This window comes from Drosophila navojoa, chromosome X, assembly GCF_054131105.1.
Source record: "Drosophila navojoa isolate 15081-1374.11 chromosome X, UAZ_NAV_1.0, whole genome shotgun sequence".
In the NCBI taxonomy this organism is placed as follows: Eukaryota; Metazoa; Arthropoda; class Insecta; order Diptera; family Drosophilidae; genus Drosophila; species Drosophila navojoa.
The window spans coordinates 1-26,484 of NC_142895.1; the positions used below are offsets into that span (position 1 = coordinate 1).

A 26,484-nucleotide genomic window follows, 5' to 3' on the forward strand; every position below is an offset into this window, starting at 1 on the left:
TTAAGATGATACACAAGCCTGGCAAACCCACGCAACATGTATCATCTTACAGGCCAATAAGTCTCCTGTCCGGATTATCTAAAATATTGGAGTTTATAATCTTGATCCGTATGCTGAAACAAGAAGCACTTACCGACGCTATAACCCAGCCACCAATTTGGCTTTCGCAAGGCCCACTCAGCTGAGCAACAACTTGGGCGTGTCACGCAGTTCATCCTAAAAGCGTACGAAGAACATAAGTATTGCTCTGCTGTATATCTTGATATTAAAGAAGCATTTGACAGAGTGTGGCACTCAGTCTGAGATCCAAGCTCAAGATGCTCTTACCTGATGCTCTGTATCAAATCCTTTGCTCATACCTTGCAAATCGCTCATTTGTAGTTGAATGCCATGGAGGATGTCGCTCTGCCACCAAGCAAATACACGCTGGTGTGCCTCAAGGCAGCCTGCTGGGGCCATTGCTGTATAATATATACACCAGCGACATTCCAAGGCCAGCGTATGCCTTTGAAAACAAGTTCCTCTTAGCCACTTATGCTGACGACGTCGTAGTCCTCTCAGCCAACTGTAGCCAAGCAGATGCTCTAGTCCACCAGCAAGAGTATATGGACAGTTTAGCTCTATGGGCAAAGAAATGGTGCATTACTATCAACACTGGCAAAACAATGCACATTATGCATACCTACAATAGGATAGCGCCGTATCAGGACATCCGCATCGGCAATGAAGCGATTAAAAATGGCACATCGCATCCGTATTTGGGTGTCACAATGGACACAAAGCTGCAATTCGGCACCCATGTCACCACAGTCGTCTCGAGGGTTAGGGCTCGGCTGAAAAACATAGATTGGCTTATTAATAGAAATAGTAAATTGTCATTAAAAACGAAAACAATAATCTACAAACAGCTAGTTGCGCCACTGTGGCAATATACTATACCTGTCTGGGGTGCGCTCTTGTCAGAAACTCAGTTTGACCGCATCAGAGTTGCACATAACAAAGCTTTGAGAACCATATCTGGCGCTCAATATTACATCTCAAATGCTCGCATCAGATCTGAGCTGGGCGTCTTATCTGTGGATGAATTATTTAATAATATTTGCACCAAATATTATGACAGACTGCGAGTACACAGCAACAGCGAGGCCAGTAACATTGCTCACGATCCGTTTGTACCGCAGCGGCTAACTATGCCCAGATACTCTAGTCTGGTCAACACTCACCTGGCTAACGAAATTTCACTGCGCACACAACGACAGCAGCGAAGACAAGCAGGAGTTCGAAGAGGAGCTAGCGCGCTGACTATCTTCGTCGTACATCCGCCCGTATACGGCCCGATCACTTTCCGAGAGCACAGCCGCAACATCCTGGCAGAGAGGTTTACGAGGTCATATCCGGCCTCAACCCGCAACTCCAGCGAAAATCTTCGCACATCTGCAGCGCACCGCGGACATGAGGCTCGCCGCAGCAACGCGCCACCAAATGTTGCACGCTCTCGCAGTCCATCCTCTGGGGCGACGCAAAACGTAGGCGACGCAACCGCCTCGCAATCGCGCCTCCCAGTTTTTCGGCAGCTGGCGCCGATGCCACCAACTGCGAGCACCTCGCGCACTCTCGGCACCAATCCAAACGGCTCTTCGGATGATCCTAGCCGGTCCTTCCCCAGCAGCTGATTGGCAGCATATATGCTAAATAACAATATAAAACAAAAATTAAATTCAAATTGGCCATTGGTATACACAAGCAACTTACCTGGAAACTGGTCGTCCACACACGTCCTATCTGCAAAGGAAACTTACCTGGAATCTGGTCGTCAACGCATATCCTATCTGCAAAGGATATCCCATATATGCTAAAAAACAATATAAAATCAAAATTATATTCAAATTGGCCACCTGTATATAAAAGCTACTTACCTGGAAACTGGTCGTCCACGCATATCCTGTCTGCAAAGGCAACTTACCTGGAAACAGGTCGTCCACGCTTATCCTACCTGCAAAAAACTACTCACCTGGAAACTGGTCGTCCTCATATACCCTATCTGCTAAGGTATACACATACGCATACGCAGCAAAACAACACAACAATGCACTGGCTTAAGCTACACAATCAATTAAACGAAACTGGCTTAGCTGCACAAACAATTAAACTGAGCTGGCGGGATGTTGGAGTCTTCTCTGCTGCCGCCTCTCGTTCTACTGGATGATGCCCTGCAAATAAAATCAAAACAACATTAACAAAACAACACTGCAACGCTCCGGCTTAAACTACGCAAACAACTTAACTAAACTGGCGGCGCTGCGTATTAATTGGGATGCGGAGTCTTCTCGGCTGCTTCCTCTCGGCCCGCTGGACGATTCCCTGCAATTAAAAACAGAAAAACAATAAGTATAAACACATTTATATATATCTGCAAATTTAACTTACCTAGCAGCCACTTTGCGTCACTCGCTGCTTCGGTCTGCTGAATGCACTACAATTCGCACACTGGAGAAACTGCTGAAACGCATGCACAATTTACGAATTAATATCAAATTATTAATAATTATCTCAGTATTCTTATTAGAATCCATACTTACCTCTTTCAGTTGCAAATTTTGCAATTATTGCCACTCTGCCTTTTCCACATGTTTTCTAAACATATGTTTCGATGTATGCATATCGATATGCATACCAGGGCTGCACCACCTCTCCTCGCGATTGTTGGTTGCGATAGTTCTGAAATCGAAAATGAAAAGAAAAACTTATTAGAATTCAAATTTATTATTTCTTAATCAACTATAAACTATATTAAATCAAATTAAAAATAATATTAGTAGGATTGCAACTGAAGCCACATATGTGATAGCACTTGTGATATTTTTGCACAAATATTGCTATGAAATGAATTTAAATGAATATTAATGAAATGAAAACTTACCATTTAATAAGTAATTATTAGCTGTAATAGTATAAACAAATTACAATCTTAAGCACTATTACTCACCTTTTATAGTTAATTGAAAATTCCCATACATTTAGACTGGGACTGGCCATTTATGCATTTTTCGATAATTACCTTTTGTTTTGATTTTTGCATCCCGATAAATGTACAAACGCATAGCTGCACAATCTCTTCAAATTGCACTTGCGAAATAATTTAATTATTTATATTGAAATAAGTTAGTGAAATCAAATGAATTATAGATATAAGTTTAAAAATTTTATTAAAAGTTATATTAGCTTAGACAAGTATAGGGAAAATGAATGGACGACGTCCTGACTCTTCCCTCTAAATCCAACTAGCGGCTCTCCATACTGCTAAGTTCGTCGCGCATCTTATTGGTGTTCCTGCAAATAGAATTAAAAATAGAGTGAATTAATTATATTAATTGTTATTGCTTAAATCTACTTTAAAATTATAACTAAACCTACTCATTAGTGTTAAACTAGTAATCTAAGCACATCAAATGTTATTAATTTTTGCTTTGATCTGCTGTATTGTATATTAATATGTAACGCAAGGCTGCACAGCAATTTAATGTTGCACTTGCCACTATTTAAATAGCTCATGTTGAGCAAGTTTCGGCAATTATAGACCTAAATAATTTAAGGCGCCATGTAAATTCAAAAAAAATGCTAAGAACAGTATTGTATGAATAAAGAATATCTCTCTTTCCTCTCCTCCTCCTCATATAGCTGCTGGCCAGCGAATATGAGCGAGAATGGAAGAATGAGAGATTATTAATGTGTGTTCTCTCGAGGCATACGAACAGAAAAAGAGGCTCAGCGAAGACAAGCAGAGTTCGAAGAGGAGCTGCGCGCTGACTATCTTCGTCGACATCCGCCCGTATACGGCCCGATCACTTTCCGAGAGCACAGCCGCAACATCCTGGCAGAGAGGTTTACGAGGTCATATCCGGCCTCAACCCGCAACTCCAGCGAAAATCTTCGCACAACTCCAGCGCACCGCGGACATGAGGCCCGCCGCAGCAACGCGCCACCAAATGTTGCACGCTCTCGCAGTCCATCCTCTGGGGCGACGCAAAACGTAGGCGACGCAACCGCCTCGCAATCGCGCCTCCCAGTATTTCGGCAGCTGGCGCCGATGCCACCAACTGCGAGCACTTCGCGCACTCTCGGCACCAATCCAAACGGCTCTTCGGATGATCCTAGTTGGTCCTTCCACAGCAGCTGATTGCCAGCATATATGCTAAAAAACAATATAAAATCAAAATTATATTCAAATTGGCCACCTGTATATAAAAGCTACTTACCTGGAAACTGGTTGTCCACGCACGTCCTACCTGCAAAGGCAACTTACCTGGAAACTGGTCGTCCACACATATCCTAGCTGCAAAGGATATCCCACATACGCTGAATAACAATATAAAACAGAAATTAATTTCAAATTGGCCATTGGTATACACAAGCAGCTTACCTGGAAACTGGTCGTCCACACACGCCCTATCTGCAAAGCAACTCACCTGGAATCTGGTCGTCAACACATATCCTTTCTGCAAAGGATATTCCATATATGCTGAATAATACAAAACAAAAATTAAATTCAAATTGGCCACCTGTATATAAAAGCTACTTACCTGGAAACTGGTCGTCCACGCATATCTTGTCTGCAAAGGCAACTCACCTGGAAACTGGTCGTCCACGCATATCCAACCTGTAAAAGCTACTTACCTGGAAACTGGTCGTCCTCATATATCCTACCTGCCAAGGTATACACATACACGCAACAAAACAACTCAACAAAACAACTCAACAATGCACTGGCTTAAGCTACACACAATCAATTAAACGAAACTGGCTTAGCTACACAAACTATTAAACTGAGCTGGCGGGATGTTGGAGTCTTCTCTGCTGCCGCCTCTCGTTCTACTGGATGATGCCCTGCAAATAAAAACAAAACAACATTAACAAAACAACACTGCAACGCACCGGCTTAAACTACACAAACAACTTAACTAAACTGGCGGCGCTGCGTGTAAATTGGGATGCGGAGTCTTCTTGGCTGCTTCCTCTCGGCCCACTGGATGATTCCCTGCAATTAAAAACAGAAAAACAATAAGTATAAACACATTTATATATATTTGCATATTTAACTTACCTAGCAGCCACTTTGCGTCACTCGCTGCTTCGGTCTGCTGAACGCACTACCCATCATGCACACTGGAGAAACTGCTGAAACGCATGTACAACTTATGAATTAATATCAAATTATTAATAATTATTTCAGTATTCTTATTAGAATCCATACTTACCTCTTTCAGTTGCAAATTTTGCAATTATTGGCACTCTGCCTTTCCCACATGTTTTCTAAACATATGTTTCGATGTATGCATATCGATATGCATACCAGGGCTGCGCCAACCTCTCCTCGCGATTGTTGGTTGCGATAGTTCTGTAATCGAAAATGAAAAGAAAAACTTATTAGAATTCAAATTTATTATTTCTTAATCAACTATAAACTATATTAAATCAAATTAAAAATAATATTAGTAGGATTGCAACTGAAGCCACATATGTGATAGCACTTGTGATATTTTTGCACAAATATTGCTATGAAATGAATTTATATGAATATTAATGAAATGAAAACTTACCATTTAATAAGTAATTATTAGCTGTAAATAGTATAAACAAATTACAATTTTAAGCACTATTACTCACCTTTTATAGTTAATTGAAAATTCCCATACATTTAGACTGGGACTGGCCATTTATGCATTTTTCGATAATTACCTTTTGTTTTGATTTTTGCATCCCGATAAATGTACAAACGCATAGCTGCACAATCTCTTCAAATTGCACTTGCGAAATAATTTAATTATTTATATTGAAATAAGTTAGTGAAATCAAATGAATTATAGATATAAGTTTAAAAATTTTATTAAAAGTTATATTAGCTTAGACAAGTATAGGGAAAATGAATGGACGACGTCCTGACTCTTCCCTCTAAATCCAACTAGCGGCTCTCCATACTGCTAAGTTCGTCGCGCATCTTATTGGTGTTCCTGCAAATAGAATTAAAAATAGAGTGAATTAATTATATTAATTGTTATTGCTTAAATCTACATCAAAATTATAACTAAACCTACTCATTAGTGCTAAACTAGAAATTTAAGTACATCAAAAGTTACTCATTTTTGCTTTGATCTGCTCTTTTGTATAAAAATATGTAACGCAAGGCTGCACAGCAATTTAATGTTGCACTTGCCATTATTTAAATAGCTCATGTTGAGCAAGTTTCGATAAATTTAGACCTAAGTAATTTAAGGCGCCATGTAAATTCAAGAAAAAATGCTATAGTAGAGTATTGTTTGAATAAAGAATATCTCTCCTCTCTCTCCTCCTCTTCATATAGCTGCTGGTCAGCGAATATGAGTGAGAATGGAAGAATGAGAGATCATTAATGTGTGTTCTCTCGAGGCATACGAACAGAAAAAAAAAATCTGGTCGTCAACGCATATCCTATCTGCAAAGGATATCCCATATATGCTAAAAAAACAATATAAAATCAAAATTATATTCAAATTGGCCACCTGTATATAAAAGCTACTTACCTGGAAACTGGTCGTCCACGCATATCCTGTCTGCAAAGGCAACTTACCTGGAAACCGGTCGTCCACGCATATCCTACCTGCAAAAACTACTCACCTGGAAACTGGTCGTCCTCATATACCCTATCTGCTAAGGTATACACATACGCATACGCAGCAAAACAACACAACAATGCACTGGCTTAAGCTACACAATCAATTAAACGAAACTGGCTTAGCTGCACAAACAATTAAACTGAGCTGGCGGGATGTTGGAGTCTTCTCTGCTGCCGCCTCTCGTTCTACTGGATGATGCCCTGCAAATAAAATCAAAACAACATTAACAAAACAACACTGCAACGCTCCGGCTTAAACTACGCAAACAACTTAACTAAACTGGCGGCGCTGCGTATTAATTGGGATGCGGAGTCTTCTCGGCTGCTTCCTCTCGGCCCGCTGGACGATTCCCTGCAATTAAAAACAGAAAAACAATAAGTATAAACACATTTATATATAATTGCATATTTAACTTACCTAGCAGCCACTTTGCGTCACTCGCTGCCTCGGTCTGCTGAACGCACACCCACATGCACACTGGAGAAACTGCTGAAACGCATGCACAATTTATGAATTAATATCAAATTATTAATAATTATTTCAGTATTCTTATTAGAATCCATACTTACCTCTTTCAGTTGCAAATTTTGCAATTATTGGCACTCTGCCTTTCCCACATGTTTTCTAAACATATGTTTCGATGTATGCATATCGATATGCATACCAGGGCTGCACCACCTCTCCTCGCGATTGTTGGTTGCGATAGTTCTGTAATCGAATATGAAAAGAAAAACTTATTAGAATTCAAATTTATTATTTCTTAATCAACTATAAACTATATTAAATCAAATTAAAAATAATATTAGTAGGATTGCAACTGAAGCCACATATGTGATAGCACTTGTGATATTTTTGCACAAATATTGCTATGAAATGAATTTATATGAATATTAATGAAATGAAAACTTACCATTTAATAAGTAATTATTAGCTGTAAATAGTATAAACAAATTACAATTTTAAGCACTATTACTCACCTTTATAGTTAATTGAAAATTCCCACTACATTTAGACTGGGACTGGCCATTTATACATTTTTCGATAATTACCTTTTGTTTTGATTTTTGCATCCCGATAAATGTACAAACGCATAGCTGCACAATCTCTTCAAATTGCACTTGCGAAATAATTTAATTATTTATATTGAAATAAGTTAGTGAAATCAAATGAATTATAGATATAAGTTTAAAAATTTTATTAAAAGTTATATTAGCTTAGACAAGTATAGGGAAAATGAATGGACGACGTCCTGACTCTTCCCTCTAAATCCAACTAGCGGCTCTCCATACTGCTAAGTTCGTCGCGCATCTTATTGGTGTTCCTGCAAATAGAATTAAAAATAGAGTGAATTAATTATATTAATTGTTATTGCTTAAATCTACTTTAAAATTATAACTAAACCTACTCATTAGTGTTAAACTAGTAATCTAAGCACATCAAATGTTATTAATTTTTGCTTTGATCTGCTGTATTGTATATTAATATGTAACGCAAGGCTGCACAGCAATTTAATGTTGCACTTGCCACTATTTAAATAGCTCATGTTGAGCAAGTTTCGGCAATTATAGACCTAAATAATTTAAGGCGCCATGTAAATTCAAAAAAAAATGCTAAAGAACAGTATTGTATGAATAAAGAATATCTCTCTTTCCTCTCCTCCTCCTCATATAGCTGCTGGTCAGCGAATATGAGCGAGAATGGAAGAATGAGAGATTATTAATGTGTGTTCTCTCGAGGCATACGAACAGAAAAAAATCCTCTGGGGCGACGCAAAACGTAGGCGACGCAACCGCCTCGCAATCGCGCCTCCCAGTATTTCGGCAGCTGGCGCCGATGCCACCAACTGCGAGCACTTCGCGCACCCTCAGCACCAATCCAAACGGCTCCTCGGATGATCCTAGTTGGTCCTTCCACAGCAGCTGATTGCCAGCATATATGCTAAAAAACAATATAAAATCAAAATTATATTCAAATTGGCCACCTGTATATAAAAGCTACTTACCTGGAAACTGGTTGTCCACGCACGTCCTACCTGCAAAGGCAACTTACCTGGAAACTGGTCGTCCACACATATCCTAGCTGCAAAGGATATCCCACATACGCTGAATAACAATATAAAACAGAAATTAATTTCAAATTGGCCATTGGTATACACAAGCAGCTTACCTGGAAACTGGTCGTCCACACACGCCCTATCTGCAAAGCAACTCACCTGGAATCTGGTCGTCAACACATATCCTTTCTGCAAAGGATATTCCATATATGCTGAATAATACAAAACAAAAATTAAATTCAAATTGGCCACCTGTATATAAAAGCTACTTACCTGGAAACTGGTCGTCCCACGCATATCTTGTCTGCAAAGGCAACTCACCTGGAAACTGGTCGTCCACGCATATCCAACCTGTAAAAGCTACTTACCTGGAAACTGGTCGTCCTCATATATCCTACCTGCCAAGGTATACACATACACGCAACAAAACAACTCAACAATGCACTGGCTTAAGCTACACACAATCAATTAAACGAAACTGGCTTAGCTACACAAACTATTAAACTGAGCTGGCGGGATGTTGGAGTCTTCTCTGCTGCCGCCTCTCGTTCTACTGGATGATGCCCTGCAAATAAAAACAAAACAACATTAACAAAACAACACTGCAACGCACCGGCTTAAACTACACAAACAACTTAACTAAACTGGCGGCGCTGCGTGTAAATTGGGATGCGGAGTCTTCTTGGCTGCTTCCTCTCGGCCCACTGGACGATTCCCTGCAATTAAAAACAGAAAAACAATAAGTATAAACACATTTATATATATTTGCATATTTAACTTACCTAGCAGCCACTTTGCGTCACTCGCTGCTTCGGCCTGCTGAACGCACTACAATCTGCACACTGGAGAAACTGCTGAAACGCATGTACAACCTATGAATTAATATCAAATTATTAATAATTATTTCAGTATTCTTATTAGAATCCATACTTACCTCTTTCAGTTGCAAATTTTGCAATTATTGCCACTCTGCCTTTTCCACATGTTTTCTAAACATATGTTTCGATGTATGCATATCGATATGCATACCAGGGCTGCGCAACCTCTCCTCGCGATTGTTGTTTGCGATAGTTCTGAAATCGAAAATGAAAAGAAAAACTTATTAGAATTCAAATTTATTATTTCTTAATCAACTATAAACTATATTAAATCAAATTAAAAATAATATTAGTATGATTGCAACTGAAGCCACATATGTGATAGCACTTGTGATATTTTTGCACAAATATTGCTACGAAATGAATTTAAATGAATATTAATGAAATGAAAACTTACCATTTAATAAGTAATTATTAGCTGTAAATAGTATAAACAAATTACAACTTTAAGCACTATTACTCACCTTTATAGTTAATTGAAAATTCCCATACATTTAGACTGGGACTGGCCATTTATGCATTTTTCGATAATTACCTTTTGTTTTGATTTTTGCATCCCGATAAATGTACAAACGCATAGCTGCACAATCTCTTCAAATTGCACTTGCGAAATAATTTAATTATTTATATTGAAATAAGTTAGTGAAATCAAATGAATTATAGATATAAGTTTAAAAATTTTATTAAAAGTTATATTAGCTTAGACAAGTATAGGGAAAATGAATGGACGACGTCCTGACTCTTCCCTCTAAATCCAACTAGCGGCTCTCCATACTGCTAAGTTCGTCGCGCATCTTATTGGTGTTCCTGCAAATAGAATTAAAAATAGAGTGAATTAATTATATTAATTGTTATTGCTTAAATCTACATCAAAATTATAACTAAACCTACTCATTAGTGTTAAACTAGAAATTTAAGTACATCAAAAGTTACTCATTTTTGCTTTGATCTGCTCTTTTGTATAAAAATATGTAACGCAAGGCTGCACAGCAATTTAATGTTGCACTTGCCATTATTTAAATAGCTCATGTTGAGCAAGTTTCGATAAATTTAGACCTAAGTAATTTAAGGCGCCATGTAAATTCAAGAAAAAATGCTATAGTAGAGTATTGTTTGAATAAAGAATATCTCTCCTCTCTCTCCTCCTCTTCATATAGCTGCTGGTCAGCGAATATGAGTGAGAATGGAAGAATGAGAGATCATTAATGTGTGTTCTCTCGAGGCATACGAACAGAAAAAACTGCTGAAACGCATGTACAACTTATGAATTAATATCAAATTATTAATAATTATTTCAGTATTCTTATTAGAATCCATACTTACCTTTTTCAGTTGCAAATTTTGCAATTGGCACTTGCCTTTCCCACATGCTTTCTAAACATATGTTTCGATGTATGCATATCGATATGCATACCAGGGCTGCACCACCTCTCCTCGCGATTGTTGGTTGCGATAGTTCTGAAATCGAAAATGAAAAGAAAAACTTATTAGAATTCAAATTTATTATTTCTTAATCAACTATAAACTATATTAAATCAAATTAAAAATAATATTAGTAGGATTGCAACTGAAGCCACATATGTGATAGCACTTGTGATATTTTTGCACAAATATTGCTATGAAATGAATTTAAATGAATATTAATGAAATGAAAACTTACCATTTAAGAAGTAATTATTAGCTGTAAATAGTATAAACAAATTACAATTTTAAGCACTATTACTCACCTTTTATAGTTAATTGAAAATTCCCATACATTTAGACTGGGACTGGCCATTTATGCATTTTTCGATAATTACCTTTTGTTTTGATTTTTGCATCCCGATAAATGTACAAACGCATAGCTGCACAATCTCTTCAAATTGCACTTGCGAAATAATTTAATTATTTATATTGAAATAAGTTAGTGAAATCAAATGAATTATAGATATAAGTTTAAAAATTTTATTAAAAGTTATATTAGCTTAGACAAGTATAGGGAAAATGAATGGACGACGTCCCTGACTCTTCCCTCTAAATCCAACTAGCGGCTCTCCATACTGCTAAGTTCGTCGCGCATCTTATTGGTGTTCCTGCAAATAGAATTAAAAATAGAGTGAATTAATTATATTAATTGTTATTGCTTAAATCTACCTTAAAATTACTAACTAAACCTACTCATTAGTGTTAAACTAGTAATCTAAGCACATCAAATGTTATTAATTTTTGCTTTGATCTGCTGTATTGTATATTAATATGTAACGCAAGGCTGCACAGCAATTTAATGTTGCACTTGCTACTATTTAAATAGCTCATGTTGAGCAAGTTTCGGCAATTATAGACCTAATAATTTAAGGCGCCATGTAAATTCAAAAAAAATGCTATAGTAGAAGTATTGTATGAATAAAGAATATCTCTCTTTCCTCTCCTCCTCCTCATATAGCTGCTGGTCAGCGAATATGAGCGAGAATGGAAGAATGAGAGATTATTAATGTGTGTTCTCTCGAGGCATACGAACAGAAAATCATCTGACGGACAATGACAGTGTTACTATAGACGGCTATATTATATATCTGGCAAACCACCCTACAAATAGGCGCAGAGGTGGCGCAGCTCTTATAATTAGGCAAAGCATTTGCCATTACGCTATGCGCTGCTCGTCCTTGGACTCGTGCCAAAGTATTGAGGTGTCAGTCAGCTTACTAAACGGCAGGCATGTAAATATTGTGGCCATTTACTGCCCCCCGCAAGTAAGCTGGTCTGCGCAAGACTTCAGCAGCATGCTTAATTCGCTTGGCGACGCGTATCTTGTTGGTGGCGACTGGAACGCAAAGAGCCAATGGTGGGGCAACGCCAGATCCTGTATGAGAGGCAGAGCGTTAGTCAACAGCATTTTCCAGGAGAACTGCAATATTCTGGCAACAGGGTCGCCAACACATTACCCTTACAACTCGCGCCAAACTCCATCTGCCATAGATTTTGCGCTCTTCAAAGGCATCAGGCGAGATTTGCTGTCCATATCTGACTCCTTCGAGCTCAACTCGGATCACCTCCCGCTGCTAGTTCAGCTGGTTGAGAAGCCAATCATCGGCGAAGCAAGAGGCCATCTTCTGCAGTTAAATGCTAATATTAGCAAGTTTCAAAGTTATCTGAATGACAGAATCCTACTCAACACAGAAATCAGCAGTCCAGATGATGTTGATGATTGTGTCGATATTCTAGTTAGGAATGTCCAAGAAGCTGCTAACTTTGCAAATGCGCAGTGTCCACGTAGGATAGCCAGATCCGGTTTCCGAGTCAAAAGCCAGACTCTCCAGCTGATTGAGGCCAAAAAGCAATTAAAGCGCTTTCTTCTTCAAAGCCGAAATCCTCTGGCGAAGCAGCTCTGCAATAGACTGTCAAACCGCATTAGCAAAGAGATAAAAAACTGCAAAGCAAAGATACGAAGAAGCACTATTTAGCTCTATTGACCCAACGGATAGATACAGCATGCAAAAGCTTTGGCGTCTCACAAATGAGATCAAGCGACAGCCGGCTCCAAATCTGCCGCTATTAAAGTCCAGCGATAGCAACGGCTCCAACGCAAATAACATATGGTGCAAAACGACGGCGGAGAAAGCTGAAGTCTTTGCTGACAGCCTTGAGCAACGCTTCAAGCCTCTAATCTCTGCATCACCTGGCGACCTGGCCGAAATTGAGGCGCAAATAAACCAGCCGTCTGCGTCTTCCTCGGTCTCTTTTCGGCCAGTCACTGCTGCAGAGGTCGTTAGCCATATTGCCTCGCTAGAAAAGAAGAAAGCTGCTGGTTTAGATTGCATTGATAATCACACCATCAAATCGCTGCCAATGAGTGCTATACTGTACCTGGTTCTCATCTTCAATAACTCGCTTCGATTTGGCCACTTCCCCTCCAACTGGAAGTTAGCGCTGGTTAAGATGATACACAAGCCTGGCAAACCCACGCAACATGTATCATCTTACAGGCCAATAAGTCTCCTGTCCGGATTATCTAAAATATTGGAGTTTATAATCTTGAGCCGTATGCTTGAACAAGAAGCACTTACCGACGCTATACCCAGCCACCAATTTGGCTTTCGCAAGGCCCACTCAGCTGAGCAACAACTTGGGCGTGTCACGCAGTTCATCTTAAAATCGTACGATGAACATAAGTATTGCTCTGCAGTCTATCTGGATATAAAGGAAGCATTTGACAGAGTGTGGCACTCAGGTCTGAGATACAAGCTCAAGATGCTCTTACCTGATGCTCTGTATCAAATCCTTTGCTCCTATTTAGCAAATCGAACCTTTATAGTCGAATGCCATGGAGGATGTCGCTCTGCTACCAAACGGATACACGCTGGTGTGCCTCAAGGCAGCCTGCTTGGGCCAGTGCTGTACAACATATACACCAGCGATATTCCAAGACCAGCGTATGCCTTTGAAAACAAGTTCCTTTTAGCCACTTATGCTGACGACGTCGTAGTCCTCTCAGCAAACTGTAGCCAAACAGATGCTTTAGTCCACCAGCAAGAGTATATGGACAGTTTAGCTCTATGGGCAAAGAAATGGTGCATTACTATCAACACTGGCAAAACAATGCACATTATGCATACCTACAATAGGATAGCGCCGTATCAGGATATCCGCATCGGCAATGAAGCGATTAAAAATGGCACATCGCATCCGTATTTGGGTGTCACAATGGACACGAAGCTGCAATTTGGCACTCATGTCACCACTGTCGTCTCGAGGGTTAGGGCTCGGCTGAAAAACATAGATTGGCTTATTAACAGAAATAGTAAATTGTCTCTAAAAACGAAAACTATTATATACAAACAACTAGTTGCGCCACTGTGGCAATATACTATACCTGTCTGGGGTGCACTCTTGTCTGAAACTCAGTTTGACCGCATCAGAGTTGCACATAATAAAGCTTTGAGAACCATATCTGGCGCTCAATATTACATCTCAAATGCTCGCATCAGATCTGAGCTGGGCGTCTTATCTGTGGATGAGTTATTTAATAATATTTGCATCAAATATTATGATAGACTGCGAGTACACAGCAACAACGAGGCAAGTAGCATTGCCCATGATCCGTTTGTACCGCAGCGACTAACGATGCCCAGATACTCTAGTCTGGTCAACACTCACCTGGCTAACGAAATTGAACTGCGATCACAACGACAGCAGCGAAGACAAGCGGAGTTTGAAGAGGAGCTACGCGCTGACTATCTTCGTCGACATCCGCCCGTATACGGCCCGATCACCTTCCGAGAGCACAGCCGCAACATCCTGGCAGAGAGGTTTACGAGGTCATATCCGGCCTCAACCCGCAACTCCAGCGAAAATCTTCGCACATCTGCAGCGCACCGCGGACATGAGGCTCGCCGCAGCAACGCGCCACCAAATGTTGCACGCTCTCGCAGTCCATCCTCTGGGGCGACGCAAAACGTAGGCAATGCAACCGCCTCGCAATCGCGCCTCCCAGTATTTCGGCAGCTGGCGCCGATGCCACCAACTGCGAGCACTTCGCGCACTCTCGGCACCAATCCAAACGGCTCTTCGGATGATCCTAGCCGGTCCTTCCCCAGCAGCTGATTGCCAGCATATATGCTAAAAAACAATATAAAATCAAAATTATATTCAAATTGGCCACCTGTATATAAAAGCTACTTACCTGGAAACTGGTTGTCCACGCACGTCCTACCTGCAAAGGCAACTTACCTGGAAACTGGTCGTCCACACATATCCTAGCTGCAAAGGATATCCCACATACGCTGAATAACAATATAAAACAGAAATTAAATTCAAATTGGCCACCTGTATATAAAAGCTACTTACCTGGAAACTGGTCGTCCACACATATCTTGTCTGCAAAGGCAACTCACCTGGAAACTGGTCGTCCACGCATATCCAACCTGTAAAAGCTACTTACCTGGAAACTGGTCGTCCTCATATATCCTACCTGCCAAGGTATACACATACACGCAACAAAACAACTCAACAATGCACTGGCTTAAGCTACACACAATCAATTAAACGAAACTGGCTTAGCTACACAAACAATTAAACTGAGCTGGCGGGATGTTGGAGTCCTTCTCTGCTGCCGCCTCTCGTTCTACTGGATGATGCCCTGCAAATAAAAACAAAACAACATTAACAAAACAACACTGCAACGCACCGGCTTAAACTACACAAACAACTTAACTAAACTGGCGGCGCTGCGTGTAAATTGGGATGCGGAGTCTTCTTGGCTGCTTCCTCTCGGCCCACTGGATGATTCCCTGCAATTAAAAACAGAAAAACAATAAGTATAAACACATTTATATATAATTGCATATTTAACTTACCTAGCAGCCACTTTGCGTCACTCGCTGCCTCGGTCTGCTGAACGCACACCCACATGCACACTGGAGAAACTGCTGAAACGCATGTACAACTTATGAATTAATATCAAATTATTAATAATTATTTCAGTATTCTTATTAGAATCCATACTTACCTCTTTCAGTTGCAAATTTTGCAATTATTGGCACTCTGCCTTTCCCACATGTTTTCTAAACATATGTTTCGATGTATGCATATCGATATGCATACCAGGGCTGCACCACCTCTCCTCGCGATTGTTGGTTGCGATAGTTCTGAAATCGAAAATGAATAGAAAAACCTATTAGAATTCAAATTTATTATTTCTTAATCAACTATAAACTATATTAAATCAAATTAAAAATAATATTAGTAGGATTGCAACTGAAGCCACATATGTGATAGCACTTGTGATATTTTTGCACAAATATTGCTATGAAATGAATTTAAATGAATATTAATGAAATGAAAACTTACCATTTAATAAGTAATTATTAGCTGTAAATAGTATAAACAAATTACAATTTTAAGCACTATTACTCACCTTTATAGTTAATTGAAAATTCCCATACATTTAGACTGGACTGGCCATTTATGCATTTTTCGATAATTACCTTTTGTTTTGATTTTTGCATCCCGATAAATGTACAAACGCATAGCTGCACAATCTCTTCAAATTGCACTTGCGAAATAATTTAATTATTTATATTGAAATAAGTTAGTGAAATCAAATGAATTATAGATATAAGTTTAAAAATTTTATTAAAAGTTATATTAGCTTAGACAAGTATAGGGAAAATGAATGGACGACGTCCTGACTCTTCCCTCTAAATCCAACTAGCGGCTCTCCATACTGCTAAGTTCGTCGCGCATCTTATTGGTGTTCCTGCAAATAGAATTAAAAATAGAGTGAATTAATTATATTAATTGTTATTGCTTAAATCTACCTTAAAATTATAACTAAACCTACTCATTAGTGTTAAACTAGTAATCTAAGCACATCAAATGTTATTAATTTTTGCTTTGATCTGCTGTATTGTATATTAATATGTAACGCAAGGCTGCACAGCAATTTAATGTTGCACTTGCTACTATTTAAATAGCTCATGTTGAGCAAGTTTCGGCAATTATAGACCTAAGTAATTTAAGGCGCCATGTAAATTCAAAAAAAAATGCTATAGTAGAGTATTGTTTGAATAAAGAATATCTCTCCTTTCTCTCCTCCTCTTCATATAGCTGCTGGTCAGCGAATATGAGCGAGAATGGAAGAATGAGAGATTATTAATGTGTGTTCTCTCGAGGCATACGAACAGAAAGAAGCCAATCATCGGCGAAGCTAGAGGCCATCTTCTGCAGTTAAATGCTAATATTAGCAAGTTTCAAAGTTATCTGAATGACAGAATCCTACTCAACACAGAAATCAGCAGTCCAGAAGATGTTGATGATTGTGTCGATATTCTCGTTAGGAATGTCAAAGAAGCTGCTAACTTTGCAAATGCGCAGTGTCCACGCAGGATAACCAGATCCGGGTTCCGAGTTAAAAGCCAGACTCTCCAGCTGATCGAGGCCAAAAGGCAAATTAAACGCCTTCTTCTTCAAAGCCGTAATCCTCTGGCGAAGCAGCTCTGTAATAGACTGTCAAACCGCATCAGCAAAGAGATTAAATCTGCAAAACAAAGGTATGAAGAAGTATTATTCAGCTCTATTGACCCAACGGATAGATACAGCATGCAAAAGCTTTGGCGTCTCACAAATGAGATCAAGCGACAGCCGGCTCCAAATTTGCCGCTACTAAAGTCTAGCGATAGCAATGGCTCTAACTCCAATAACGTATGGTGCAAAACGACGGCGGAGAAAGCTGAAGTCTTTGCTGACAGCCTTGAGCAACGCTTCAAGCCTCTAATCTCTGCATCACCTGGTGAACTGGCCGAAATTGAGGCGCAAATAAACCAGCCGTCTGCGTCTTCCTCGTTCGCTTTTCGGCCAGTCACTGCTGCAGAAGTCGTTAGCCATATTGGCTCGCTAGAAAAGAAGAAAGCTGCTGGTTTAGATTGCATTGATAATCACACCATCAAATCGCTGCCAATGAGTGCTATACTGTACCTGGTTCTCATTTTCAATAACTCGCTTCGATTTGGCCACTTCCCCTCCAACTGGAAGTTAGCGCTGGTTAAGATGATACACAAGCCCTGGTAAACCCACGCAACATGTATCATCTTACAGGCCAATAAGTCTCCTGTCCGGCTTATCTAAAATATTGGAGTTTATAATCTTGAGCCGTATGCTTGAACAAGAAGCACTCACCGACGCTATACCCAGCCACCAATTTGGCTTTCGCAAGGCCCACTCAGCTGAGCAACAACTTGGGCGTGTCACGCAGTTCATCCTAAAATCGTACGATGAACATAAGTATTGCTCTGCAGTCTATCTGGATATAAAGGAAGCATTTGACAGAGTGTGGCACTCAGGTCTGAGATACAAGCTCAAGATGCTCTTACCTGATGCTCTGTATCAAATCCTTTCCTCATACCTTGCAAATCGAACCTTTATAGTCGAATGCCATGGAGGATGTCGCTCTGCTACCAAACGGATACACGCTGGTGTGCCTCAAGGCAGCCTGCTTGGGCCAGTGCTGTACAACATATACACCAGCGATATTCCAAGGCCAGCGTATGCCTTTGAAAACAAGTTCCTTATAGCCACTTATGCTGACGACGTCGTTGTCCTCTCAGCTAACTGTAGCCAAGCAGATGCTTTAGTCCACCAGCAAGAGTATATGGACAGTTTAGCTCTATGGGCAAAGAAATGGTGCATTACTATCAACACTGGCAAAACAATGCACATTATGCATACCTACAATAGAATAGCGCCGTATCAAGATATCCGCATCGGCAATGAAGCGATCAAAAATGGCACATCAGCATCCTTATTTGGGTGTCACAATGGACACAAAGCTGCAATTCGGCACTCATGTCACCACTGTCGTCTCGAGGGTTAGGGCTCGGCTGAAAAACATAGATTGGCTTATTAATAGAAATAGTAAATTGTCATTAAAAACGAAAACTATAATCTACAAACAGCTAGTTGCGCCACTGTGGCAATATACTATACCTGTCTGGGGTGCGCTCTTGTCAGAAACTCAATTTGACCGCATCAGAGTTGCGCACAACAAAGCTTTGAGAACCATATCTGGCGCTCAATATTACATCTCAAATGCTCGCATCAGATCTGAGCTGGGCGTCTTATCTGTGGATGAATTATTTAATAATATTTGCACCAAATATTATGACAGACTGCGAGTACACAGCAACAGCGAGGCCAGTAGCATTGCTCACGATCCGTTTGTACCGCAGCGGCTAACTATGCCCAGATACTCTAGTCTGGTCAACACTCACCTGGCTAACGAAATTTCACTGCGCACACAACGACAGCAGCGAAGACAAGCAGAGTTCGAAGAGGAGCTGCGCGCTGACTATCTTCGTCGACATCCGCCCGTATACGGCCCGATCACTTTCCGAGAGCACAGCCGCAACATCCTGGCAGAGAGGTTTACGAGGTCATATCCGGCCTCAACCCGCAACTCCAGCGAAAATCTTCGCACAACTCCAGCGCACCGCGGACATGAGGCCCGCCGCAGCAACGCGCCACCAAATGTTGCACGCTCTCGCAGTCCATCCTCTGGGGCGACGCAAAACGTAGGCGACGCAACCGCCTCGCAATCGCGCCTCCCAGTATTTCGGCAGCTGGCGCCGATGCCACCAACTGCGAGCACTTCGCGCACCCTCAGCACCAATCCAAACGGCTCCTCGGATGATCCTAGTTGGTCCTTCCATAGCAGCTGATTGCCAGCATATATGCTAAAAAACAATATAAAATCAAAATTATATTCAAATTGGCCACCTGTATATAAAAGCTACTTACCTGGAAACTGGTTGTCCACGCACGTCCTACCTGCAAAGGCAACTTACCTGGAAACTGGTCGTCCACACATATCCTAGCTGCAAAGGATATCCCACATACGCTGAATAACAATATAAAACAGAAATTAATTTCAAATTGGCCATTGGTATACACAAGCAGCTTACCTGGAAACTGGTCGTCCACACACGCCCTATCTGCAAAGCAACTCACCTGGAATCTGGTCGTCAACACATATCCTTTCTGCAAAGGATATTCCATATATGCTGAATAATACAAAACAAAAATTAAATTCAAATTGGCCACCTGTATATAAAAGCTACTTACCTGGAAACTGGTCGCCCACGCATATCTTGTCTGCAAAGGCAACTCACCTGGAAACTGGTCGTCCACGCATATCCAACCTGTAAAAGCTACTTACCTGGAAACTGGTCGTCCTCATATATCCTACCTGCCAAGGTATACACATACACGCAACAAAACAACTCAACAATGCACTGGCTTAAGCTACACACAATCAATTAAACGAAACTGGCTTAGCTACACAAACTATTAAACTGAGCTGGCGGGATGTTGGAGTCTTCTCTGCTGCCGCCTCTCGTTCTACTGGATGATGCCCTGCAAATAAAAACAAAACATCATTAACAAAACAACACTGCAACGCACCGGCTTAAACTACACAAACAACTTAACTAAACTGGCGGCGCTGCGTGTAAATTGGGATGCGGAGTCTTCTTGGCTGCTTCCTCTCGGCCCACTGGACGATTCCCTGCAATTAAAAACAGAAAAACAATAAGTATAAACACATTTATATATATTTGCATATTTAACTTACCTAGCAGCCACTTTGCGTCACTCGCTGCTTCGGCCTGCTCAACGCACTACAATCTGCACACTGGAGAAACTGCTGAAACGCATGTACAACCTATGAATTAATATCAAATTATTAATAATTATTTCAGTATTCTTATTAGAATCCATACTTACCTCTTTCAGTTGCAAATTTTGCAATTATTGCCACTCTGCCTTTTCCACATGTTTTCTAAACATATGCATCGATGTATGCATATCGATATGCATACCAGGGCTGCGCAACCTCTCCTCGCGATTGTTGTTTGCGATAGTTCTGAAATCGAAAATGAAAAGAAAAACTTATTAGAATTCAAATTTAATATCTCTTAACCAACTATAAACTATATTAAATCAAATTAAAAATAATATTAGTATGATTGCAACTGAAGCCACATATGTGATAGCACTTGTGATATTTTTGCACAAATATTGCTACATAATGAATTTATATGAATATTAATGAAACTGAAAACTTACCATTAATAAGTAATAATTAGCTGTAAATAGTATAAACAAATTACAATTTTAAGCACTATTACTCACCTTTTATAGTTAATTGAAAATTCCCACTACATTTAGACTGGGACTGGCCATTTATACATTTTTCGATAATTACCTTTTGTTTTGATTTTTGCATCCCGATAAATGTACAAACGCATAGCTGCACAATCTCTTCAAATTGCACTTGCGAAATAATTTAATTATTTATATTGAAATAAGCTAGTGAAATCAAATGAATTATAGATATAAGTTTAAAAATTTTATTAAAAGTTATATTAGCTTAGACAAGTATAGGGAAAATGAATGGACGACGTCCTGACTCTTCCCTCTAAATCCAACTAGCGGCTCTCCATACTGCTAAGTTCTTCGCGCATCTTATTGGTGTTCCTGCAAATAGAATTAAAAATAGAGTGAATTAATTATATTAATTGTTATTGCTTAAATCTACATCAAAATTATAACTAAACCTACTCATTAGTGCTAAACTAGAAATTTAAGTACATCAAAAGTTACTCATTTTTGCTTTGATCTGCTCTTTTGTATAAAAATATGTAACGCAAGGCTGCACAGCAATTTAATGTTGCACTTGCCATTATTTAAATAGCTCATGTTGAGCAAGTTTCGATAAATTTAGACCTAAGTAATTTAAGGCGCCATGTAAATTCAAGAAAAAATGCTATAGTAGAGTATTGTTTGAATAAAGAATATCTCTCCTCTCTCTCCTCCTCTTCATATAGCTGCTGGTCAGCGAATATGAGTGAGAATGGAAGAATGAGAGATCATTAATGTGTGTTCTCTCGAGGCATACGAACAGAAAAAAAAAATATTTATTTCTTTTTTTTGCAGTCGGTCTATTTATTTTATTATTATTTTATATATATATTCTTTTTTTTCTTTTATTTACTTATTTATTAATTTTTCCTTTCTTTCTTTATTTATTTAGTTTATTTTCATTTATTTATTTATAATTTTTGTTTATTTTTATTAAGTTTTTCTTTTTTTTTTGCATTATTATTTTTTTTCTTTTATTTATTTCTTTTTTTTGCAGTCGGTCTATTTATTTTATTATTATTTTATATATATATTCTTTTTTTTCTTTTATTTACTTATTTATTAATTTTTCCTTTCTTTCTTTATTTATTTAGTTTATTTTCATTTATATATTTATAATTTTTGTTTATTTTTATTAAGTTTTTCTTTTTTTTTTGCATTATTATTTTTTTTCTTTTATTTATTTCTTTTTTTTGCAGTCGGTCTATTTATTTTATTATTATTTTATATATATATTCTTTTTTTTTCTTTTATTTACTTATTTATTAATTTTTCCTTTCTTTCTTTATTTATTTAGTTTATTTTCATTTATTTATTTATAATTTTTGTTTATTTTTATTAAGTTTTTCTTTTTTTTTTGCATTATTATTTTTTTTCTTTTATTTATTTCTTTTTTTTGCAGTCGGTCTATTTATTTTATTATTATTTTATATATATATTCTTTTTTTTCTTTTATTTACTTATTTATTAATTTTTCCTTTCTTTCTTTATTTATTTAGTTTATTTTCATTTATTTATTTATAATTTTTGTTTATTTTTATTAAGTTTTTCTTTTTTTTTTGCATTATTATTTTTTTTCTTTTATTTATTTCTTTTTTTTGCAGTCGGTCTATTTATTTTATTATTATTTTATATATATATTCTTTTTTTTCTTTTATTTACTTATTTATTAATTTTTCCTTTCTTTCTTTATTTATTTAGTTTATTTTCATTTATTTATTTATAATTTTTGTTTATTTTTATTAAGTTTTTCTTTTTTTTTTGCATTATTATTTTTTTTCTTTTATTTATTTCTTTTTTTTGCAGTCGGTCTATTTATTTTATTATTATTTTATATATATATTCTTTTTTTTCTTTTATTTACTTATTTATTAATTTTTCCTTTCTTTCTTTATTTATTTAGTTTATTTTCATTTATTTATTTATAATTTTTGTTTATTTTTATTAAGTTTTTCTTTTTTTTTGCATTATTATTTTTTTTCTTTTATTTATTTCTTTTTTTTGCAGTCGGTCTATTTATTTTATTATTATTTTATATATATATTCTTTTTTTTCTTTTATTTACTTATTTATTAATTTTTCCTTTCTTTCTTTATTTATTTAGTTTATTTTCATTTATTTATTTATAATTTTTGTTTATTTTTATTAAGTTTTTCTTTTTTTTTTGCATTATTATTTTTTTTCTTTTATTTATTTCTTTTTTTTGCAGTCGGTCTATTTATTTTATTATTATTTTATATATATATTCTTTTTTTTCTTTTATTTACTTATTTATTAATTTTTCCTTTCTTTCTTTATTTATTTAGTTTATTTTCATTTATTTATTTATAATTTTTGTTTATTTTTATTAAGTTTTTCTTTTTTTTTTGCATTATTATTTTTTTTCTTTTATTTATTTCTTTTTTTTGCAGTCGGTCTATTTATTTTATTATTATTTTATATATATATTCTTTTTTTTCTTTTATTTACTTATTTATTAATTTTTCCTTTCTTTCTTTATTTATTTAGTTTATTTTCATTTATTTATTTATAATTTTTGTTTATTTTTATTAAGTTTTTCTTTTTTTTTTGCATTATTATTTTTTTTCTTTTATTTATTTCTTTTTTTTGCAGTCGGTCTATTTATTTTATTATTATTTTATATATATATTCTTTTTTTTCTTTTATTTACTTATTTATTAATTTTTCCTTTCTTTCATTTATTTATTTAGTTTATTTTCATTTATTTATTTATAATTTTTGTTTATTTTTATTAAGTTTTTCTTTTTTTTTTGCATTATTATTTTTTTTCTTTTATTTATTTCTTTTTTTTGCAGTCGGTCTATTTATTTTATTATTATTTTATATATATATTCTTTTTTTTCTTTTATTTACTTATTTATTAATTTTTCCTTTCTTTCTTTATTTATTTAGTTTATTTTCATTTATTTATTTATAATTTTTGTTTATTTTTATTAAGTTTTTCTTTTTTTTTTGCATTATTATTTTTTTTTCTTTTATTTATTTCTTTTTTTTGCAGTCGGTCTATTTATTTTATTATTATTTTATATATATATTCTTTTTTTTCTTTTATTTACTTATTTATTAATTTTTCCTTTCTTTCTTTATTTATTTAGTTTATTTTCATTTATTTATTTATAATTTTTGTTTATTTTTATTAAGTTTTTCTTTTTTTTTTGCATTATTATTTTTTTTCTTTTATTTATTTCTTTTTTTTGCAGTCGGTCTATTTATTTTATTATTATTTTATATATATATTCTTTTTTTTCTTTTATTTACTTATTTATTAATTTTTCCTTTCTTTCTTTATTTATTTAGTTTATTTTCATTTATTTATTTATAATTTTTGTTTATTTTTATTAAGTTTTTCTTTTTTTTTTGCATTATTATTTTTTTTCTTTTATTTATTTCTTTTTTTTGCAGTCGGTCTATTTATTTTATTATTATTTTATATATATATTCTTTTTTTTCTTTTATTTACTTATTTATTAATTTTTCCTTTCTTTCTTTATTTATTTAGTTTATTTTCATTTATTTATTTATAATTTTTGTTTATTTTTATTAAGTTTTTCTTTTTTTTTTGCATTATTATTTTTTTTCTTTTATTTATTTCTTTTTTTTGCAGTCGGTCTATTTATTTTATTATTATTTTATATATATATTCTTTTTTTTCTTTTATTTACTTATTTATTAATTTTTCCTTTCTTTCTTTATTTATTTAGTTTATTTTCATTTATTTATTTATAATTTTTGTTTATTTTTATTAAGTTTTTCTTTTTTTTTTGCATTATTATTTTTTTTCTTTTATTTATTTCTTTTTTTTGCAGTCGGTCTATTTATTTTATTATTATTTTATATATATATTCTTTTTTTTCTTTTATTTACTTATTTATTAATTTTTCCTTTCTTTCTTTATTTATTTAGTTTATTTTCATTTATTTATTTATAATTTTTGTTTATTTTTATTAAGTTTTTCTTTTTTTTTTGCATTATTATTTTTTTTCTTTTATTTATTTCTTTTTTTTGCAGTCGGTCTATTTATTTTATTATTATTTTATATATATATTCTTTTTTTTCTTTTATTTACTTATTTATTAATTTTTCCTTTCTTTCTTTATTTATTTAGTTTATTTTCATTTATTTATTTATAATTTTTGTTTATTTTTATTAAGTTTTTCTTTTTTTTTTGCATTATTATTTTTTTTCTTTTATTTATTTCTTTTTTTTGCAGTCGGTCTATTTATTTTATTATTATTTTATATATATATTCTTTTTTTTCTTTTATTTACTTATTTATTAATTTTTCCTTTCTTTCTTTATTTATTTAGTTTATTTTCATTTATTTATTTATAATTTTTGTTTATTTTTATTAAGTTTTTCTTTTTTTTTTGCATTATTATTTTTTTTCTTTTATTTATTTCTTTTTTTTGCAGTCGGTCTATTTATTTTATTATTATTTTATATATATATTCTTTTTTTTCTTTTATTTACTTATTTATTAATTTTTCCTTTCTTTCTTTATTTATTTAGTTTATTTTCATTTATTTATTTATAATTTTTGTTTATTTTTATTAAGTTTTTCTTTTTTTTTTGCATTATTATTTTTTTTCTTTTATTTATTTCTTTTTTTTGCAGTCGGTCTATTTATTTTATTATTATTTTATATATATATTCTTTTTTTTCTTTTATTTACTTATTTATTAATTTTTCCTTTCTTTCTTTATTTATTTAGTTTATTTTCATTTATTTATTTATAATTTTTGTTTATTTTTATTAAGTTTTTCTTTTTTTTTTGCATTATTATTTTTTTTCTTTTATTTATTTCTTTTTTTTGCAGTCGGTCTATTTATTTTATTATTATTTTATATATATATTCTTTTTTTTCTTTTATTTACTTATTTATTAATTTTTCCTTTCTTTCTTTATTTATTTAGTTTATTTTCATTTATTTATTTATAATTTTTGTTTATTTTTATTAAGTTTTTCTTTTTTTTTTGCATTATTATTTTTTTTCTTTTATTTATTTCTTTTTTTTGCAGTCGGTCTATTTATTTTATTATTATTTTATATATATATTCTTTTTTTTCTTTTATTTACTTATTTATTAATTTTTCCTTTCTTTCTTTATTTATTTAGTTTATTTTCATTTATTTATTTATAATTTTTGTTTATTTTTATTAAGTTTTTCTTTTTTTTTTGCATTATTATTTTTTTTCTTTTATTTATTTCTTTT

General features: G+C 35.0%; 3 protein-coding genes and 2 long non-coding RNA genes across 21 annotated transcripts; all 5 read right to left on the minus strand.

Annotated features, from left to right (window-relative positions):
• Window positions 1-144: 144 nt before the first annotated feature.
• On the minus strand, window positions 145-20,971 carry LOC149090487 (uncharacterized). 15 transcript variants are annotated; one of them, XR_016197270.1, is made up of 13 exons: window positions 20,835-20,971; window positions 20,683-20,772; window positions 20,015-20,616; window positions 19,851-19,950; window positions 19,325-19,786; window positions 19,041-19,175; window positions 14,174-14,324; window positions 13,819-14,111; window positions 13,625-13,748; window positions 13,425-13,569; window positions 12,729-13,343; window positions 12,503-12,670; window positions 12,100-12,420 (listed from the first exon to the last, which is right to left on the minus strand). XR_016197270.1 is itself a non-coding variant. In XM_089263113.1 (5 exons), exons 3-5 carry the CDS (start codon window positions 798-800, stop codon window positions 178-180), a joined length of 450 nt encoding a protein of 149 aa, XP_089119239.1. In that variant the 5' UTR covers window positions 801-833; window positions 940-1,074; window positions 1,224-1,278; the 3' UTR covers window positions 145-177. The 15 variants fall into 15 exon arrangements, 2 of the variants coding, with proteins under 2 accessions (XP_089119239.1, XP_089119240.1); XR_016197268.1 differs by lacking the exons at window positions 19,041-19,175; window positions 19,325-19,786; window positions 19,851-19,950; ... (1 more) ...; window positions 20,683-20,772; window positions 20,835-20,971 and adding exons at window positions 14,431-14,565; window positions 14,715-15,176; window positions 15,241-15,847; window positions 15,914-15,982; window positions 16,066-16,151 and having other exon boundaries at window positions 12,734-12,955; window positions 13,047-13,343; XR_016197266.1 differs by lacking the exons at window positions 19,041-19,175; window positions 19,325-19,786; window positions 19,851-19,950; ... (1 more) ...; window positions 20,683-20,772; window positions 20,835-20,971 and adding exons at window positions 14,431-14,565; window positions 14,715-15,176; window positions 15,241-15,847; window positions 15,914-15,982; window positions 16,066-16,150 and having other exon boundaries at window positions 12,729-12,955; window positions 13,073-13,343.
• On the minus strand, window positions 1,322-3,007 carry LOC149090488 (uncharacterized). Its single transcript, XM_089263116.1, has 5 exons — window positions 2,580-3,007; window positions 2,428-2,496; window positions 1,917-2,361; window positions 1,753-1,852; window positions 1,322-1,688 (listed from the first exon to the last, which is right to left on the minus strand). Exons 3-5 carry the CDS (start codon window positions 1,937-1,939, stop codon window positions 1,401-1,403), a joined length of 411 nt encoding a protein of 136 aa, XP_089119242.1. The 5' UTR covers window positions 1,940-2,361; window positions 2,428-2,496; window positions 2,580-3,007; the 3' UTR covers window positions 1,322-1,400.
• LOC149090489 (uncharacterized) lies at window positions 3,773-5,148 on the minus strand. The gene is made up of 4 exons (XR_016197273.1): window positions 5,102-5,148; window positions 4,421-5,035; window positions 4,257-4,356; window positions 3,773-4,192 (listed from the first exon to the last, which is right to left on the minus strand). It is a non-coding gene; the product is annotated as an uncharacterized LOC149090489 (long non-coding RNA).
• Window positions 8,413-9,941, minus strand: LOC149090490 (uncharacterized). Of its 2 annotated transcripts, XR_016197275.1 has the most exons (5): window positions 9,638-9,941; window positions 9,486-9,575; window positions 8,817-9,419; window positions 8,653-8,752; window positions 8,413-8,588 (listed from the first exon to the last, which is right to left on the minus strand). It is a non-coding gene; the product is annotated as an uncharacterized LOC149090490 (long non-coding RNA). The 2 variants fall into 2 exon arrangements; XR_016197274.1 differs by having other exon boundaries at window positions 8,413-8,752.
• LOC149090491 (uncharacterized) lies at window positions 16,675-18,842 on the minus strand. Of its 2 annotated transcripts, none has more exons than XM_089263112.1 (5): window positions 18,428-18,842; window positions 18,234-18,353; window positions 18,033-18,178; window positions 17,681-17,951; window positions 16,675-17,595 (listed from the first exon to the last, which is right to left on the minus strand). In XM_089263112.1, exons 1-5 carry the CDS (start codon window positions 18,455-18,457, stop codon window positions 17,590-17,592), a joined length of 573 nt encoding a protein of 190 aa, XP_089119238.1. In that variant the 5' UTR covers window positions 18,458-18,842; the 3' UTR covers window positions 16,675-17,589. The 2 variants fall into 2 exon arrangements, with proteins under 2 accessions (XP_089119238.1, XP_089119237.1); XM_089263111.1 differs by having other exon boundaries at window positions 17,655-17,951.
• Window positions 20,972-26,484: the final 5,513 nt, after the last annotated feature.